Source organism: Fukomys damarensis, unplaced genomic scaffold, assembly GCF_012274545.1.
Source record: "Fukomys damarensis isolate Sample0158 unplaced genomic scaffold, DMR_v1.0_HiC HiC_scaffold_34, whole genome shotgun sequence".
Classification (NCBI taxonomy): domain Eukaryota; kingdom Metazoa; phylum Chordata; class Mammalia; order Rodentia; family Bathyergidae; genus Fukomys; species Fukomys damarensis.
The window spans coordinates 22,898,505-22,915,004 of NW_022900946.1; the positions used below are offsets into that span (position 1 = coordinate 22,898,505).

General features: G+C 53.5%; 1 protein-coding gene across 1 annotated transcript; it reads left to right on the forward strand.

Annotated features, from left to right (window-relative positions):
- Nucleotides 1–373: 373 nt before the first annotated feature.
- Nucleotides 374–11,791, forward strand: Il9r (interleukin 9 receptor). Its single transcript, XM_010620648.3, has 9 exons — nucleotides 374–771; nucleotides 4,803–4,904; nucleotides 5,234–5,345; nucleotides 5,459–5,637; nucleotides 5,992–6,137; nucleotides 6,445–6,643; nucleotides 7,011–7,128; nucleotides 9,170–9,254; nucleotides 10,254–11,791. Exons 1-9 carry the CDS (start codon nucleotides 744–746, stop codon nucleotides 10,761–10,763), a joined length of 1,479 nt encoding a protein of 492 aa, XP_010618950.2. The 5' UTR covers nucleotides 374–743; the 3' UTR covers nucleotides 10,764–11,791.
- The last annotated feature ends 4,709 nt before the right edge of the window (nucleotides 11,792–16,500 follow it).

Here is a 16,500-nt window from a genome sequence, read left to right on the forward strand (position 1 = left end):
ATTAAAATGTGCACATGGTGCCGGGGATGTAGCTCAGTGCTTCTCCTGCCTGCCCCACAAGGTCCTGAGCTCGATCCCCGGTAACAACAAAACAGAACAAAACAAAACAAGAAAATGTGTAAATGGGGTGGGGATATAGCTTAGTGGCGCTGTGCCTGCCGCACAAGCGCAAGGTTCTGAGTTCGATCCCCATTACTCCAAAAAGTATCTGCAAAGATTTGTGCCTAATTTTTCACAAAGAGACACCTCTGGGGCAAGATAAAAGAGAGCTCTCGTTTCTTTCTTCCTTTCTCTTTTTTGAGACAGGGTCTTGTTTGTAGTTCAGGCTGGCCTTGAACCCGCTCTGTAGCCACACTGGCCTCAAACTCCGTGATCCTCCTGGCCCCTCCTTGGGGTCACAGGTGTGCGCCAGCACCCTGGGGCTAGTTCAGTGCCTCCCAGCGGCGCACACATCTGCCAGCGAGGAAACAAGTCACACATCGTGTGGCAGCTCTGTGTCATGTGAAGTCTTCACACCTCGCGACTCCCTGGCTGGTGGTGCTGGTGCCAGGCTCTCAGCTCTGCTGGAGAGCGCAGCTCTGTGACTCGCTCGTGGTTTCAGATGTGGGCGGCCCGTGAGCCTGCCGGGAGGCTCGCGTCACTGCCTGCTGCAGTTATCTTCTGGGTCGGGTGAGGGGCTTGGTGCTCTCCGTGGAACAGTCAGTACCGGGTCACCTCCGGGCTGGGGGTGCCTGAGACTCTCGATGGCGCTGGGCAGATTCTTCTGGGAAGGTGAGTCTGTTCCAGGCCCCCAGACTTTCGAGTCGGTGCAAACCTCAGGAGGCAGAAAAGGAGGAGTGGCTCCCCTCCCGGGCCCGGGGGAAGTGTGTGTGGGAAGCACCTTAGTTTTTCCTCTGGTGTCCTGGCTCTGGGCCTTTCTCAGATACGACAGACTGGCAGTTTGGGCTGTGAGAATTATAAAGAGTGTCCAGGCCTGCTGTGGTCAGTGTGTCTGGGGCAGTTTGTCAGGCAGCGTAATTATGGCAAAAACTGCTTCTCAATGACTGCGCGGGGATGAAGGCAGACGGCACTGTTCAGCCAGGTGGGCTCGGCTGTGACAGCAGGAGGCGGAGCTGGAAGGCAGTGGGCATGGGTGGGATTTCAGGGCGTGGTTGAAGCCAGGGAGGGAAAGAGAGGCGGGAATGTTTTGGAGGCAGCAAGCCTCTGCATTCTCCGGGCTCTGGGCTAGTGGGACTTGGTAGGAGCCCTGCGGGGACTCTCCCCTCCTTGCCTGCTGGTTCTTCCTGGGCTGCCTGCCCTCTGGGCTTACTGTCTTCTCAGAGCTTGGCCTGGAGGGGTCTAGAGTGGAAGTCTTGCCAGAGTGACCTCAGGTCTGTCCCAGTGTGTCCCAGAGCCCCAAACCTGGAACCAAGGGTGGCCTCTGAGGGCATCTGTTGAGGACTTGGGAGGGTGTGGGAAACGCAGGTTCTCACCACTGAGGAGCCACAGTGAGCCACCTTGGGGCTGGGTAGCAGAGACCGTGACACCTCTACTCTGGCCCTGGCCTAGCCGCTCCCCTCTGTCCTGTCTGCTGAGGTGCTGTGCAACAACGCTGGCTTGCCTGACTCCTGCTGTCCCATGTGCTCAGGCCTGTGGAGGAGGCTCCCTCGGCCTCTTCCCCCACACACCGTTTCGAGTTTCTTGACTTCCATTCTTGCCGTCCCCCTGTGCCCTGGATTTGTACCTGTCCATCCAACACCTCTGGGCCCAGCCCACAGACGTCAGATGTTTTTGTTTGTTTGTTTTTGTTTTGTTTGTTTTTTTGAGACAGGGTCTCACTGTGTAGTTGAGACTGACCTGGAACTCACTATGTAGCCCAGGCTGGTCTTGAACTCACAGCGATCCTCCTGCCTCAGCCTCCCGAGGGCTGGGATTACAGGCGTGCGCCACCACACTTGACCGTTGCAGGGATTGTTAAACCATGGGAGGTACCGTTATCCAAGGCACAGCTATGTGCGGGACTAGAAAGGTGATGGAATAGCCAGAGGCGCAGGAGATCACGATGCTGATAGCGCAGCTGTGAAAGCTGATCTGCAGGGCTGGGGATTTAGCTCAGTGCCTGCACCTGCCTTGCAAATGCAAGGTCCTGAGTTCCCCGGCACAAAAAACAAAACAAGCGGATCTGCACCCTAGATGTCCCTCTGCCCCCTGAAAATGTGTGGGAAGCGATCCTAGGGGCTCCCGCCTCTCCCTCTGTCCCCACCCGGCAGCACACACAGCGCTGGAGGGGGACAGGCTCCTCCTGCTCCCATTTCCTCTCATTCCCTGGCGCAGACTTCCTGTGCCCCAGCTCTGGCTGCTTCTGGGGAATCAGGGTCTGCGTTCCCCCACCTCCAGCAGAGAGGAGACTTCATTGAAATAGTAACCTCCAGGCCTCCACGTCGTCCAGCTTCGTGATTTGGTAGCAGCACAGGGCTCTTACCTTCTCCCATTAAGATCTAGAGCAGGGTTGGGGTGCAGCTGAGTGGCGAGTACTTGCCTGATGCACATGAGGCCCTGGGTTCATCCTCAGAACCACACAGGGCTGGGGATTTAGCTCAGTGGTGCTGCCGCCTGCCTCGCAAGTGCAAGGTCCTGAGTCTGATCCCTGATACCAAAAAACCACACGTACACAGAAAGGATGTATTAGGTTACATATGACAGTAAGTATGACAGCGACTGGCTTTAAGCGTGCTACAAGGTACCAAGGAGCTCAAGTCACGTGGCTGGCTCCCATCACGACCTGCTCTGGCCTGGGTTAAGTACCGGGACCTGAGAGCCAGGAAGGGTGAGGAGCAGAGAGACCCTCCTATGGGTCTGGCCCAGCCTGTGGCCAAAGGCGGGGCTCCAGCCGCAGTTCATCCCTCAACTAGATGGTGGTCCAGGAAATGGGCAGGCGGAACATCGGAGCCCGATCAGGACCCAGAGGCTGTAGGAGCTGAGGGCTGAGGGCCACGTCCCCTTCCCTCCTGGTGAGGAAGTAGTGTCGGCCAGGGATAACAGATCCGGGGTAGCAGGAGCAGCCTCCCAACAGTGGCAGGCCCTGGCTTCCCCTGCTGCTCTCCTGCTATCCTGCGAGCCTGAGGCTTGGCATCCGGCCGGTAGTCAGGCCTGCCTGGGCTCATCCCACACCTCTCTCAGGACCAGGGATCGTGTGGATGTGCTGTATCACCTGCTCTGACTGCCTGGCCCTCGGCCCACTCAAGGAATAGTGGGCTTGGGCTTAGTAATGTCCTGTCCTGTGCCCAAGATGCCCTAAGGAGAGAGAGGTCCACAGTGCCCTGGGGAATACACGGCTTGCATTCTGCCCGAGGCTCACCTCACTGGTGAAGCACTTGTGATCTCTTCTGTGCACAGACGGGAGTCACATACGGCTCTCGGTAAGCTCACAGACGACGTGGGAGCCCCTCGAACACCTGCGGAGAGTAGAGATGCAGCATACTGGGCGAGTCCTTGACCTCCCAGTGGGAGTCACCTGCCTTACCCAGCTTACCAGATGTATCCGGTGCCAAGGAAGAGCCAGGATCTCTCCCTCAGGCTGGACACCTTGCTGTAGGTTGTGCTCCCCAGGGTGTCTCCTGCCCCCGTCTAGAAAGGGAGCCGGCTAATCCTAGGAGCCACCATACTCCCTTCTTTCAACCATCTGCCTCTGGGCTAGGCTGTGGCTGGGCCAGGCTAATTCTGCACTCTGTGGATCATGTAGGTGCCTCTCTAGCTGGGGCGGGATTGTGCATCGGGTTTGGGTCTCCTTGGACCCGAGATCCCCCCGGGTCCTGACCCACGGCTGTTCCACACCCGGAATGGGCTGTCTCATCACACCTTGTCAGTAACTCCTACAAGAGACACAGGGCGAGGGAGAACTGTCCTTTCGTGCTGCTGCTGGTGGTGGTGTGGGGCTGCAAACTTCTTGCAGGGAAGGATGTGGATGCGCAGACGAGCTGCTGGGGGTTGGTGGGCTGGGTGTAGAGCCTGTGGAGGGGTGCAGCGCATCGAGGTCTGTGTGCACGTCTGCTGCCTTTGATCGTCTTTATCACTCATCAGTCTTGTATAACCAGGCCAGTCCTGCTTCCTGCTCAGGGGCTATCGCTGAAGCATCTGTAGCTACAAATGGGGTGACAGGGCGTCAGCAGCTTCTCCAGACGTAGGCACTTCCTGAGACCCACTGGTCCCCCGGGGCCCGAGACAACCATTCTCTGCACACCCGGGCAGGCAGTTTAGGCAGTGTCGCCTGTTGCACAGATACCTGCTGCCATCCTCATCCCTGCTCTGGGGGAGAAAGGGAGTGTGGACATGCAGAGGTTGGCTGTGTGACTTCGGGCGAGATACCTCCCTTCCTGGGACTCTGCCTCCTTGTCATGAGCAGGGCTGCTCTTCGCCTGGCTGATGGCAGAAGTAGAGTAGTGCAGGAGGCTCCGGAGGAGCTCTATGAATCTGGCTTTGGTTCTTGCCAGCAACCGGGCCCCCCACAACTGTCCTGTGGTTGAGCGTGGACCTGGGGAGAGGGGCATGGGCTGGCTGAGGTTGTGGGTCTCAGAAAGGGCCCTTCTAGGCAGACAGAGGCACAGTCTGAGTCCAGAACCCGGCAGATCCGAGTCTGAGCCAGGAGTCTGGTCAGGCCGAGTGGCCCTTCGCAGTTTCAGCTCATGATCAGTGAAGCTTGCACAGAGGTGCCCAGCCTCTTTCCCAGGATGCAAGGGCACCTGTGATTGCCCACCCAGAGCCTTTGCTGAGGAGGGTCTCATGGGGAACCCCTAGCACAGGCCCCTCAATCCAGTCCCTTGCAGGTTGGACCTTGGAGAGTGAGGCCCTGATCCGAGATGTGGGCACCTGGCTCCTGCTCTGTACCTGCGTCTGTCGGGGAGTCTCTGTCCCAGAGGAGGGAGGAGGTGAGAGCTGGGCCCTGGCGGCCGTGTGGAGACCCAGAGGCTGGGGCGGGGTCCCTTCCTCCTCTTGATTCCCACTCAGCCTCTACGGCAGTGACGGTGAACCTTTTAGAGCTTTCAGCGGTAGAAACAGCCCACTGTGGGCATGTGCCACCGCAGCTCTGGGGCCTGACTTGTCCACGCATCAAGAGTGGGAACCCACATCTCCCAGGTCTCCCAGCCCTGCCCTCCTCCAGAGACTGCTTTGTTAGGGTGACGTCGCAGATCCTCCCCTACCCGAGTCCGCTCTGCCCTAAGCGTCCACTGTGGTCCTAAATGGTTGTCATCCCCAGGGGCAAGGGCTGAGACTTTCACCTGCCTCAACAACTACATCCTCAGGATTGAGTGTCACTGGTCTGCCCCAGGGTCCGGTCAGGGCTATGGCCCCTGGCTCCTCTTCACCAGGTGAGGTGGTGGAGGGTCAGGCCCACCTGGAGAGAGGAAAGGGGTTGGGGATGTGGTCTCTGTGGTGGCGGTGGTGAGCAGCAGTCCTTGGTGCTGATGCCCGGCCTTTCCAGCAACCAGGCACCTGGCAGCAAGCACAAGTGCATCTTCCAGGGTCGCACGTGCACGGTGGTGCTGCCGCCCGAGGAGGTGCTCCTGCCCTCCGACAACTTCACCATCACCTTCCATCACGGTGTCTCGGGGAAGGAGCGGGTCAGCCTGGTGGAATCGCAGTACCTGCCCCGGAGACATGGTGAGGTTGGGGCTAGGAACCTCAGTCTGTGACCCATCTGGTCCCAGAAGTCCTCACGGCAAACCCGGGAGTGGGAGGAGAGAGAAGCGGGAAGGTGTTTGACCAGTCGGGCTGGGGCTACGCTTCAGTTCCAGTCACTGGAAGAGCGCTCCAGTCACAGTAGAGGAGGGTTAGCAAGACCCTGGAAAACACTTTGCTGCACCGGTTAGAAGCCATTGCTGTTCTGTTCTCCCGTCTTCCAGTGAGGCCCTGGTCTGAGGAGGCCTTGACCAGGGCCCGGCGGGAATCTTTTAGATCCTCAGTTCTGGGCCGGAGCGTGGGGCTGCAGCCTCACACAGCCTCACCGTGTTTCAGTGAAGCTGGATCCTCCCACTGACTTGCAGAGCAACACGAGCTCGGGCTCCTGTGTCCTGACCTGGAGTATGAGTCCTGCCCTGGAGCCCATGGCCTCACTCCTCAGCTATGAGCTGGCCTTCAAGAAGCAGGGAGAGGCCTGGGAGGTAACACTTTAGAGGCTCTCTCTCCTCCTGGGATGCTGGAGTGGTAAGGCGGGGAGGGGCCGGAGCTAAGGGTGCGCTCTCATTATTATACACGCCTGTGCCCATTGAGTGTACACGAGTCTGTGCCTGTGTTTAAGTGCGCGTGACTTCAGTGAATGGCGAGCGTGTCCCTGTGCGCACATCTGTGTGCGTGAGTGTGCATGGCAGTGTGAGAATGCGCCCGCAGATGTGTGTGCGAACGTGTGTACATTCTCAAGGGCTGACGGACGCAGCACGTCCAGTGCCCGCTAACGCCCCTCCACCGCAGCGGGCCCAGCGCAAGAACCACATCGTTGGGGTGACCTGGCTCGCCCTTGAAGCCACCGAGTTGGACCCTGGCTCCACTTACGAGGCCAGGCTGCGTGTCCAGATGGCCACGCAGGAGGGGGACACGGCCGAGGAGTGCCACGAGGGCCAGTGGAGCCAGTGGAGCCAGCCCGTGTGCTTCCGCGTTCCGCAGCTGCAGGGTGAGTGTTGTGTGGTGGGCGCTCTTCCCCAGCCTGGCCTAGGTCTTTTTGCTTTGTCCCTCCCGCTCCTGTCTTTAGCCCTCCTGGAGTCCCCTCCCTCGGAGCCTAAGATGTATGAGGGACGACACACATCGGGCCCTCGGGCACCTGAGTTTAGTGGCTGCCTCTATGAGTGTGGGCTGGGGCGGCCTCCAGGCACAGGCTTGAGCAGGGCAGCGTGGTAAGGCGGAAGGGAGGAGACCCAGTGTGTGACCCCCAGACTTCAGCAGCGTTAAGCAAGTCTCCAAGGGTCATCCTAAACCCTTTCTGCTTTAGGGCCTTAACGGGTGGCCCCGGGGATACAGCCTGACACCGATGCTGCTCGTAGCCCTGCCCGCAGGTCTCTTGATTTCATCTGAGAGATGGCCAGAGACCAGCCTTGTTGCTGTGACCATCTTTCTTCTGCTGTCTGGACTGACCTGCCTCCTGTTCAAGCTGTTACCCAGGTAGGTGGCCAGGGCCTGTGCGTGCACGTGAATGCATCTGTGCGCGTATATGTCAGTGTGTGTGTGAGTGCATGCACGTGAGGTAGTGTGAGTGCACGACCGTGCATTTGTTAATGCATGTGAACATGTGCATGTGAGTGCGCTAGCGTGATCTGTTTGTCAGTGCATGCATCTGAGTGTGTTCGTGTGCCCATCTGTTGGTGTGAGTGTGTGATCGTGTGCATGTATATGTTTGTGTGTCTGGGGCACAGCAGGCCAGCCTTCCTGTCTCCCTCCCTTCGCTCTCCACCTTCCGGTTCTGAACAGATGAGTTCTTCGAGTCTCCACACCGGGCCTGTGGGAGGGTTCCCAGGTAGGCAAAGGGAGAAGAGAAGGGTGTTCTGGGCAAAGACGAAGATGAGGACAGCTTGGTCCTTACCAGCTGTGAGGGGACACACAGTCCTGGGAAGCAGGAGCCGGAAGTCCTTGTCTCCTGCCCCTGGGGGTTTGCGGTTTGCTCATCTGTCCACACGTGGTATGAAAGTGTCATTTCTGCCCTCCCGGATGCATGGGGACCTGTTCTCAGCCCAGGGTTGCCTCAGATAAGGCCCTGTGCCTCTATGTCACATGTCAGGTTGGAGGGGGGACACAGGACCGCGTCGGGGAGTGTGGGTCCTGTAAGAGACTGTTCAGCTGTGGCCAAGCCGTGGAGAAGATGAGAGGGGAGTGGACGGAGGGCCAGAGGGTGTGGGCAAGGGTGGAGTGTGAGGCCGAGCAGTGCCGTGGAGAGCACGGGAAGGGTATTCGGCGTGTGCCACAGGCAGGTCTGTTTTGAGAGTGAAGTGTCCATGGAGAGACAATTTGACTCAAGCTAGTGAGAAAAGAGGAGATGGAACGAAGTGAAGGGATGGCCAGGGTCGTAAGAAACCGAGGGCTGAGGAATAATCCCTGAGGTGGGAACTCGGGAGGCTAGGCCTGGGGAGGCTGGGGAGGTCAGTTTGGTTCTGCGGGGCTGGAGACCTCTGCCGTCCTACTCATGGGCAGGAGTTCTGTTCAGGGAGATGCTGGGTGGGGCAGGGAGCCTGGCCTGTCTGCTGATGGCATGGGTGTGGTTCCTGAAGCGTCTGGCTCCCTCTGAGGGTTAAGAACCTGGCTTCTGCCAGGCCTGGTGGCGCATACCTATAATCCCAGCACTCAGGAGGCTGAGGCAGGAGGATTGTTGCAAGTGCAAGGCCAGCCTGGGCTACATAGTGAGTTCAAGGACAGCCTGAACTACATAGCAAGACCCTGACTCAAACAAACAAGTAAAAGAGAACCTGCTGTTGCAGCTTGCCCTGTGAAGGACATGTGCCTTGGTACACGTCAGTTCTATGGGCATTAGCCAAAGCCCATAGCCTGCCCAGATGGCAGGATTGTCTAGTTTGCTTTTCTTTTTGTTTTTTGTTTTTTTGGTACTGGGGATCGAACTCAGGTCCTTGTACTTGTGAGGCAGGCGCCGGAACCACTGAGCCAAAACCCGGCCCTAGTTTGCTTTTTTAGTTGAGATGGGATCTTGCTGTGTTGCCCAGGTTTGTGTCAAACTCCTAGGAATAATCCCTGAGTTAAGCAGTGCATGGGGCACACACTTGTAATCTCAGCACCCGAGGTGAGGCAAGATTTCAATTTTGAGCAACTTGCAACTTACAGAGACCCTGTCTCAAAACAAACAAACAAACAAACAAACAAAAAAACGCTGGGGATGTAACTCAGTGTAAAAGTCCTGGATTCAATCCCTAATCAGGCGCGCACACAGGCACACATGCACCAAATAAACAAAAAAGCAGTTCTCTTTCCTCGGCCTCCCGAATAGCTAGGATTACAGAAGTGGGCTAGCATGCCCAGCCCGTCTGAGGGCAGGTTTGGATGCAATGTCGGGGACAGAGGGCAAGCATCCTGGATGTGGTGGGCCGGCGCCTGCTGGTTGGACAAAGGCTCAGGTCCCTACCGTGACCTCAGGCCTTCTGGAGTGTAGCCTTGGAAGAGCCCGTCTGGGTCCCTACACACTACCCCTTCCTGGCCTCAGGATGAAGAGAACTTTCTACCAGAACGTGCCCTCGCCAGCCACGTTTTTCCGGCCCCTCTACGCTGTGCACGGTGGGAACTTCCAGGTGTGTGAGGGCACTGCAGGGTGTGAGGGGCAGGTGTAGGGGCGTGGTGCGCACAGGGCACAGCCTGGATGGGGTTGGGGTGGGCATGGGGCCTTTGTCAGTGTTCTGAATCTCCTTTGTGTAGTGGGTTTAAATTTCACACTGTGTCTCCAGTGGGCAAAAATTTAGTTGTTTTCTGTTGCTGACGTGTCTTTGTTCTGTTCTTGGTGGAAAAACTAAACTTCCTCATGGCTCATTGGTCTTCTCTGCTCTGCCACTGAAGGAAATGGTCAGTTTAAAGGGCAGACAGAGCAGCTGTCTGCACCACTGCTAACACCCGTTCTTCCTACCCTCTCCTCCCAAGATGTTTACGGGGAAGGTCTCTGCTGCTTGTGCTGCTACTGGGCCTCCATCAAGGCCCTGGGTTCTCTGGAGGCCACCGTAGACCACTTGTAGGCATCATGGCTCTTGAGTAGACCCTGCATTTCGCCCCTCGTAGGCCTGTTTGGCTCCCATAGGCCACGGGGAAGTATGCGCAGCCTAGAGCGGCACTCTGACCATCTGTGTGGTTTTCTGGGGGTTCGTGTTTCGTGGTGGGAGGGGTGCCCACGGGTGGTCACTGGTTTCTCTTCTCAGTGCTAAGCTCCTCCTGTCAGGTGTCCATGGGCCTCTCTCTGCTCTGTGGGCAGGGACATCTTCATCCTGTGTATCTTATGCAAAAACAAACAACTAACGACCCTTTTCAAGATCGTTGCCCCAAAATATAATTTCAAGTTTGAAACTGGGCACCCGGCACCATCTGTACCCTGTTTCAGGCTGCTGTGAGCATGGGAGGGAGCAGCGAGAGGCTGAAGGGACTCAGGGTCCCTCTCCAAAGCCAGGCTGGCACACGGAGCGGATTCGGAATGTTCTGGGCACAGGCGCTCCTCGGCCACTGGGTGTGGATGTCTGGAGAGCTTCCCGAGCACGGAGGTTGCTGTTCTGAGAGCGCCCTTCCCTCCTTCCTGTGCTCTGTTCCAGACCTGGGCAGGGACCCATGGGGCTGGTCCGCAGCCGACCCAAGACTGCGACGGCCTCCCACAGGGAACCTCAGAGTCCAGCATGTGGGAGGCCATTGTCCTGCTCACTGAGGGCCCAGCATGGCCCTGGCAGCCCACAGGCCTGGAGGACAAAGACAACCCTGGACCTGGCCTCCCAGAGTCCTTGAGCTCGGAGGTGGTGCTGCCAGCAGGGTGTGCGGAACTGGGGGAGCAGCCGTCTCCCTATCTGCCACAGGAGGTTTGGGCCCCCACGTCCTCCACCAGACCAGCTCACCCAGACTCAGAGGATGGCAGTGCTGGTTACTGTGTCCTGGACTGCTACGGGGATTGCCACCCCTCAGCCCTCCCGGGAAATATGCAGAGTCCCATGCCCATCCCGCCCTTGGCCTGTGGCCTTCCCTGTGTCCAGCAGGGTTTGGATGCCCAGCAGAGAGGTGCCTGTGAGGGAGCTGCTCATAGTCAGGGTCATGGGCTGCCCGAGGACCTCTAGGGAGTTCTGCTGCCTCCTGCTCTGGGCACGCCATGGGCTGGGTCCTGGGAGTCTAGAACCCTGACTCACCCATATGCATCATGTCCATTTTGGGAAAAATGGGCCAAAAGCCCTGGACTGACCCGTAGCTGGGACCGGACCTCCCGAGAAGGGGAAACGTACAGGGACAAGAGGCACCCCGTCCGGATGGAGGCTCCTCACCGCCTTTGCTCGTCCCAGCATCCAACAGCAGCTTTCCCTCCCTCCTCTGCCCTTCCTGCTCTGCCGAGGGACCCAGGTGAGACACCCTGCCGGTGGGCCATCCTCTTTCTGTGCTTCTGGTGGCACCTTTCACACGGAGGTTGAAAGGCGCATCTCGTCTGTTCAAACTTGGATGGCTGGGGTAGGGATTGGAGATGAGAGGGCTGGAAAACCCACCCCTGGGCTTTCTGGGCTCCAAGAACAGCAAGGAGAAGGGAGCTCAGTGTGACCCCAAGGGAACGACTCCGACTGTGATGGTCCTTGGAGGCCAACCTCTTCCCCTCCCTGACTTCACCCTTCTGGGAGGCGGAGAGCTCCGGAAGTTGGGTGGGAGGTGGCCACTGGGTGTGGCCACTGGGTGTGGCCCCGGCCTTTGAAGAGCCTTGCTTTCACCCCCACCCTCCTGTGCAGTGCACTTGGGGAGACTGCTGTGGTCTGGGGAGGGGTGGATAGAGCAGAATGTGCCTGTGTTGTTTTCCTAGAGCTGCTCTAAAAAAATACCACAAACTGGGTGGCTAAAAACACAAGTCACAGTTACTCTGGTGGGTTTGCCTTTATAGGTTATTTTCTCTCATTTCTTCCCTCTTTCTTTCTTGCTTACTTCCCTAACAGCTTTTAGTATTTTCTCCTTTTTTTGAATTTCTGGAATTTTGCTTACGATTTGTGGAGAGGTTCTTCTCTGGCCGTGGGTATTTGGAGCTCTGTGGGCCTGTTATACTTGAATGCTGAATTATTTGCCTAGATTTGGAAATTTTTCTGCTATGATTTCAGAGAACACATTTTTTATACCTTTTGAGTCATCTTCTAATTTTTCATTTATTCCTATAGTTAGAGGCTCTTTTTTTTTTTTTTTTTTTTTTTGGTACTAGGGATTGAACTCAGGGACCTTGGGCTTGCGAGGCAGGCAGCGGAACCACGGAGCTAAATCCCCAGCCCGAGGAGCTTTTCTTTTTTGTTATCTAGCAGTTGCTGAATGCATCTTATATGGCATCTTATCATTATTAATGTATCATCAAGTTTATGATCTCCTACATCCACCTTACCTTCTGTTTCTGACACTGTTTTTATATTGGCCAAATCTGCTACCCATACTTTCCATTGAGTTTTTCGTATTATCTGTGTCTGCTTGCTATTTTCCAGACTTTTTAATTCTTTACCAAAATGGTCTCGTTCCTTGTTTGGTTCTTCTTTAAGTTTATTAAACTTTTTTCCTTTTATTTTTTAGACAGGGTCTCTCTTTGTAGTGCAGGCTGTCCTTGAACCTTAAACTCTCTTTGTAGTGCAGGCTGTCCTTGAACCTTAAACTCACTATGTAGACCAGAAATGGCCTTGCACTTGTGGAGATCCTCATACCTCAGCCTCCCAAGAGCTGGGATTATAGGTATGCACCGCCATGCCCATCTTGAACATTTTATTATTAAAATCCTTTATCTGTTTAATTAAATTCATCGTATCCTTGGGTTTAGTTATGTTTTGGTGTTTATACCACCCTTCAACCTGTCAACGTAATATTATTAGTGTCTAGTCTTTTTCTCCAGACTTGGTCCCCCAGCGTAACTCAGAGAGGAGAGCATGAAACACAGTCGTGTTGATGACACAGAAACAAACCAGATGATGGCATACAGTAAAAAGCAATTAAAAGCAATAACTATGACAGCAAAAACAATAGAAAAGAATTCAGCAGTAACAACGTGTAAAAAACAAACTGGTTATTGACATACCTTGAGAACCAGTAACAAAGGCTGGGCGTGGTGGTGCACACCAGTAATCCCAGCATTTGGGAAGTTGAGGCAGGAGGGTTGCTGTGAGTTCAAGGCCAACCTGGGCTACAAAATGAGTTCAAGGCCAGCCTCAATTACGTAAGGAGACCCTGTCTAAAGACAAAAGCAAAATCAAAAACCTATAACAGCTACAGCCAGGCATGGTGGCATCTGCCTGTAATACCAGTAGTTGAGAGGTGAGCCTAAACTCTGTAGTGAGACCTTGTCTCAAAAATAAAAAATAAATAAATGCAAGCTACAATTATACCATCGTTAACAACAGAAAAGAGATCTGTAGTAATACGGTAGATACCAGTGCAAATCAGGGCTGGGGATTTAGCTCAGTGGCACCATGACCACCGTATAAGTGCAAGGTCCTGAGTTCCATTCCTGGTACAAACAACAACAAAAAACACCCTAAGCCAGGTGTGGTGGTGCACACTTGTAATCCTAGCACTTGAGAGGCTGAGGCAGGAGGATTGCTGTGAGTTCAAGACCAGCCTGGGCTACATAGTGAGTTCCAGGGCAGTCTCAACTACATAGTGAGACCCTGTCTCAAAAAACCAAAAACCAAGAAACAAACAAAAAAGATTAAAAAGAAAGTCTGATTGAGATTTGGGCGTGGTGGCACACACCTGTAATCCCAGGATTTGGGAGGTTGAGGTTGGAGGATCACTGTGAGTTTGATGCCAGTTTAGCTACATAGTTCAAGACCAGCCTGAACTACATAGCAAGACCCTGCCTAAAATAAATAGATAAGTAAATAAATAAAAGTCTGATTGAACTCAGCAGCAAAGCCTGAGGCAGCAGGCCTGAGCATCTGTGACAATTCAGGAGCACAAACCATGGAGGGCAGACAGGAAGGGGACAAAAGCATGTTTCAAAATACCTAACCAGCAGAAAGTTTTCTGTTTTCCCCTATGTCCTATGGCCTGCTTTCAAGGCAGCCTGGGACCTAAAAGGGACACAAGAAAGAAGACAGAATTCCAGAAGGAACCCATCTCTTCCGGTTTGAAAAGATAAAGGGAACTCCTGATACTCCGAGCTACTTTGTAATGTTCTATTTTCCTTTATTTATGACTATGATATTCTCCATCCCATATCACCCAGAATCCAGGAAATTCTGTGGTCACAGAAGTAACAGGGGAGCTAATAGGAATATTCTGTTCTCATTTGAGGAGATGATTTCCCAAGAGTGGCACTTTTGTTTCTTTCTGAATTCTTGGTACTTGGCATGGTCCCAGACTCAGACCCAGAAAATGCCCAGGACTGCAGGAACTAAGGTCTAAGTTTTGTTTCCAGAAAACCAGAAGAGAAGGTCTGAGAGTGACATGTAAAGTTTGTGGAGAGGAATGAGCTTAGAAAATCACTCTGCAACTCAGCGTCACACTGAGCTGCTCTTGTGTGGGTATGAACAGACTGTGGACAAATAATAAAGGTATAGACTGCTACCAAGATACCAGGTGGCCACTATATAGTTCACATTTAAGAAAGATCCAAATGTCAGAGGTTTTCTAAATTGATACAATCTGAAAACCACAACCCACAGAAAGCTAGTTATGTAGTCTGCTGAAATAAAATTATCAACATACAATTTTATGCTTGTTTATTTATTTATTTTTTGTTTTTTGAGACAGGATCTCACTGTGTAGTTGAGACTGACCTGGAACTCACCGTGTAGCCCATGCTGGTCTCGAACTCATAGCGATCCTCCTGCCTCAGCCTCCGGAGTGCTGGGATTACAGGTGTGCGCCACCACGCCCAACTTCTATTTATTTATTTATTGAGGCAGGGTCTCCCTTTGTTGTTCAGGCTGGCCCGGAACTCACTATGTAGCCCAGGCCAGCCTCAGACTTGCAGTGATCCTCCTGCCTCCTGGGATTACAGGCGTGCACCACCATGCCCAGCTAGCAACATACAATTTTAAATATTTCCATAGAATCATGCATAAAATATGTATTACGGATAAGATACAAGAAGAACCCAGGAAATCTTAACTGACATGGGGAGAACAACAGCTATCCTTTGACCTACTATTACGAGTGAGATCTAACACGTCCCCCAAAGCCTCGCGTGTTCCGAGGTGGGGTTGGACGGTGACCAGGCCAAGTGGGCCCTGTACTCATAGTCCACGGATGAGTGCGTAACGGTGAGGCCTGGCTGGAAGAGGCTTCCATGGTAGGGTGTCTCCTCTCCAGCTCTGCCTTTCTGCTTCCCGCGAGCCACGGGGTAAGCAGCTTTTCTCCACCTGGACCCTTCCACCCCCCTTCCATTTCCGCTTTGGAGTCAGTCAGGTCAAACCCTGAGTCAGAACAAACCTCTTCTTTAGGATGTGGGTATTGGGTATCTTGTCCTAGCAACAAGGAATGTGACTAAGACAGATTTTGGTACCAGAGAGTCAGGTTGTTGCTGTAACTATAACTGACCATGTGGTTCAGAAGCCTTTAAAACTGGTTCATGGAAAACAAAACAAAACAAGCACCCCCCCCAAAAAAAAACCCACTAACTTTTTTTTTTTTTGATACCGGGGATTGAACTCCGCTCCTTGCGCTTGCAAGGGAGGCCACCGAACCGCTGAGCTAAATCTCCGGCCCCAAAACCACTAACTTCTATGGGCCAGGAATTTCACTCGGTGGTTCTGCCGCCTGCCTTGAAAGCGCAAGGTCTGGAGTTTGATCCCTGGTACAACAACAACAACAAGAAAACCAAAACTGGTTTGTGGGAGCAGTTTGGAAAGGTTTGGAGATGCTAGCTTGAGAAGTCTAGAATGATGTAAACTAAGCTTGATAAGAATCTGGTCAGACCTCAGGAGATCTGAAGTCTGATAGAAATACAGCCGGGCCATTCTCAGAGGTTTCAGCAGAATTAGGCCTCCACGGGAAGTTGGTCAGGAGGCCGTGTATGTTATGCTCCAGTGGAAAACATTTGTCTACTTTGCCCATATCCTGAGGTTTTGTAGGAAACTGAGATTAAGGGTGGTGAATTAATCTGGTCAAGGAAATTTTAAGGCAACCCAACATTCAGACTGTGACATGAATACCACTGCAGGCTTTTAGTCAGATTTATAGTGAGAATCAGGAGCAAAAAAAGCTGTGTGGAAAATTTTCAGTATTTTTAAAACTATAGCAGGTTTTATTTCTTTTTATGTTATTGATTTTTTTTTTTTAAATCAGGGATTGAACTCAGGACCTTGGGTTTGCAATGCAGGCAGCAGAACCACTGAGCTAAATCCCCTGCCCTTTGATTTTTTTTTTTTTAAGACAGTCAAACTATGCAGTTCAGGTGGGTCTTGAATTTATTATGTGGTCTAGGCTGGCCTCAAACTCAGTGATCTTCCTGCTTCAGCCTCCTGAGTGCTGGGATTATGGGTGTGTGCCATCATACCTGGCTAAAATTTTCAGTTTTGCTAGAAGACAAGCATCTGCAAAGTTGGGACAAAGTTGGGACAATCTTTATGAAAAAGATTAGCATTCAGGCCAAGGATTTAGCTCAGTGGTGCCACAGCCTACCTTATAAGTACAAGGTCCCGAGTTTGATCCCTGGTACCAATAAAAGTAAATAATTAAGAAAGATTAGTATTCAAAAGAAACCAAGTACTGGGCTGGGGATTTAGCTCAGTGGCACTGCTGCCTGCCTTGAAAGCACAAGGTCCTGAGTTCAATCCCTGGTGCAAAGAAACCGAGTACTATGTGTCAGGACAATAGGAAAAATGGCTTGAGGGCACTTTGGGAATCAGC

Coding starts and splice junctions, on each gene's coding strand:
- Il9r (XM_010620648.3), top strand. CDS start 744: ATGGCGCTGGGCAGATTCTTCTGGGAAG. Junction 5,346..5,458: donor CCCTGGCTCCTCTTCACCAG/GTGAGGTGGTGG, acceptor CGGCCTTTCCAG/CAACCAGGCACCTGGCAGCA. Junction 5,638..5,991: donor GTACCTGCCCCGGAGACATG/GTGAGGTTGGGG, acceptor ACCGTGTTTCAG/TGAAGCTGGATCCTCCCACT.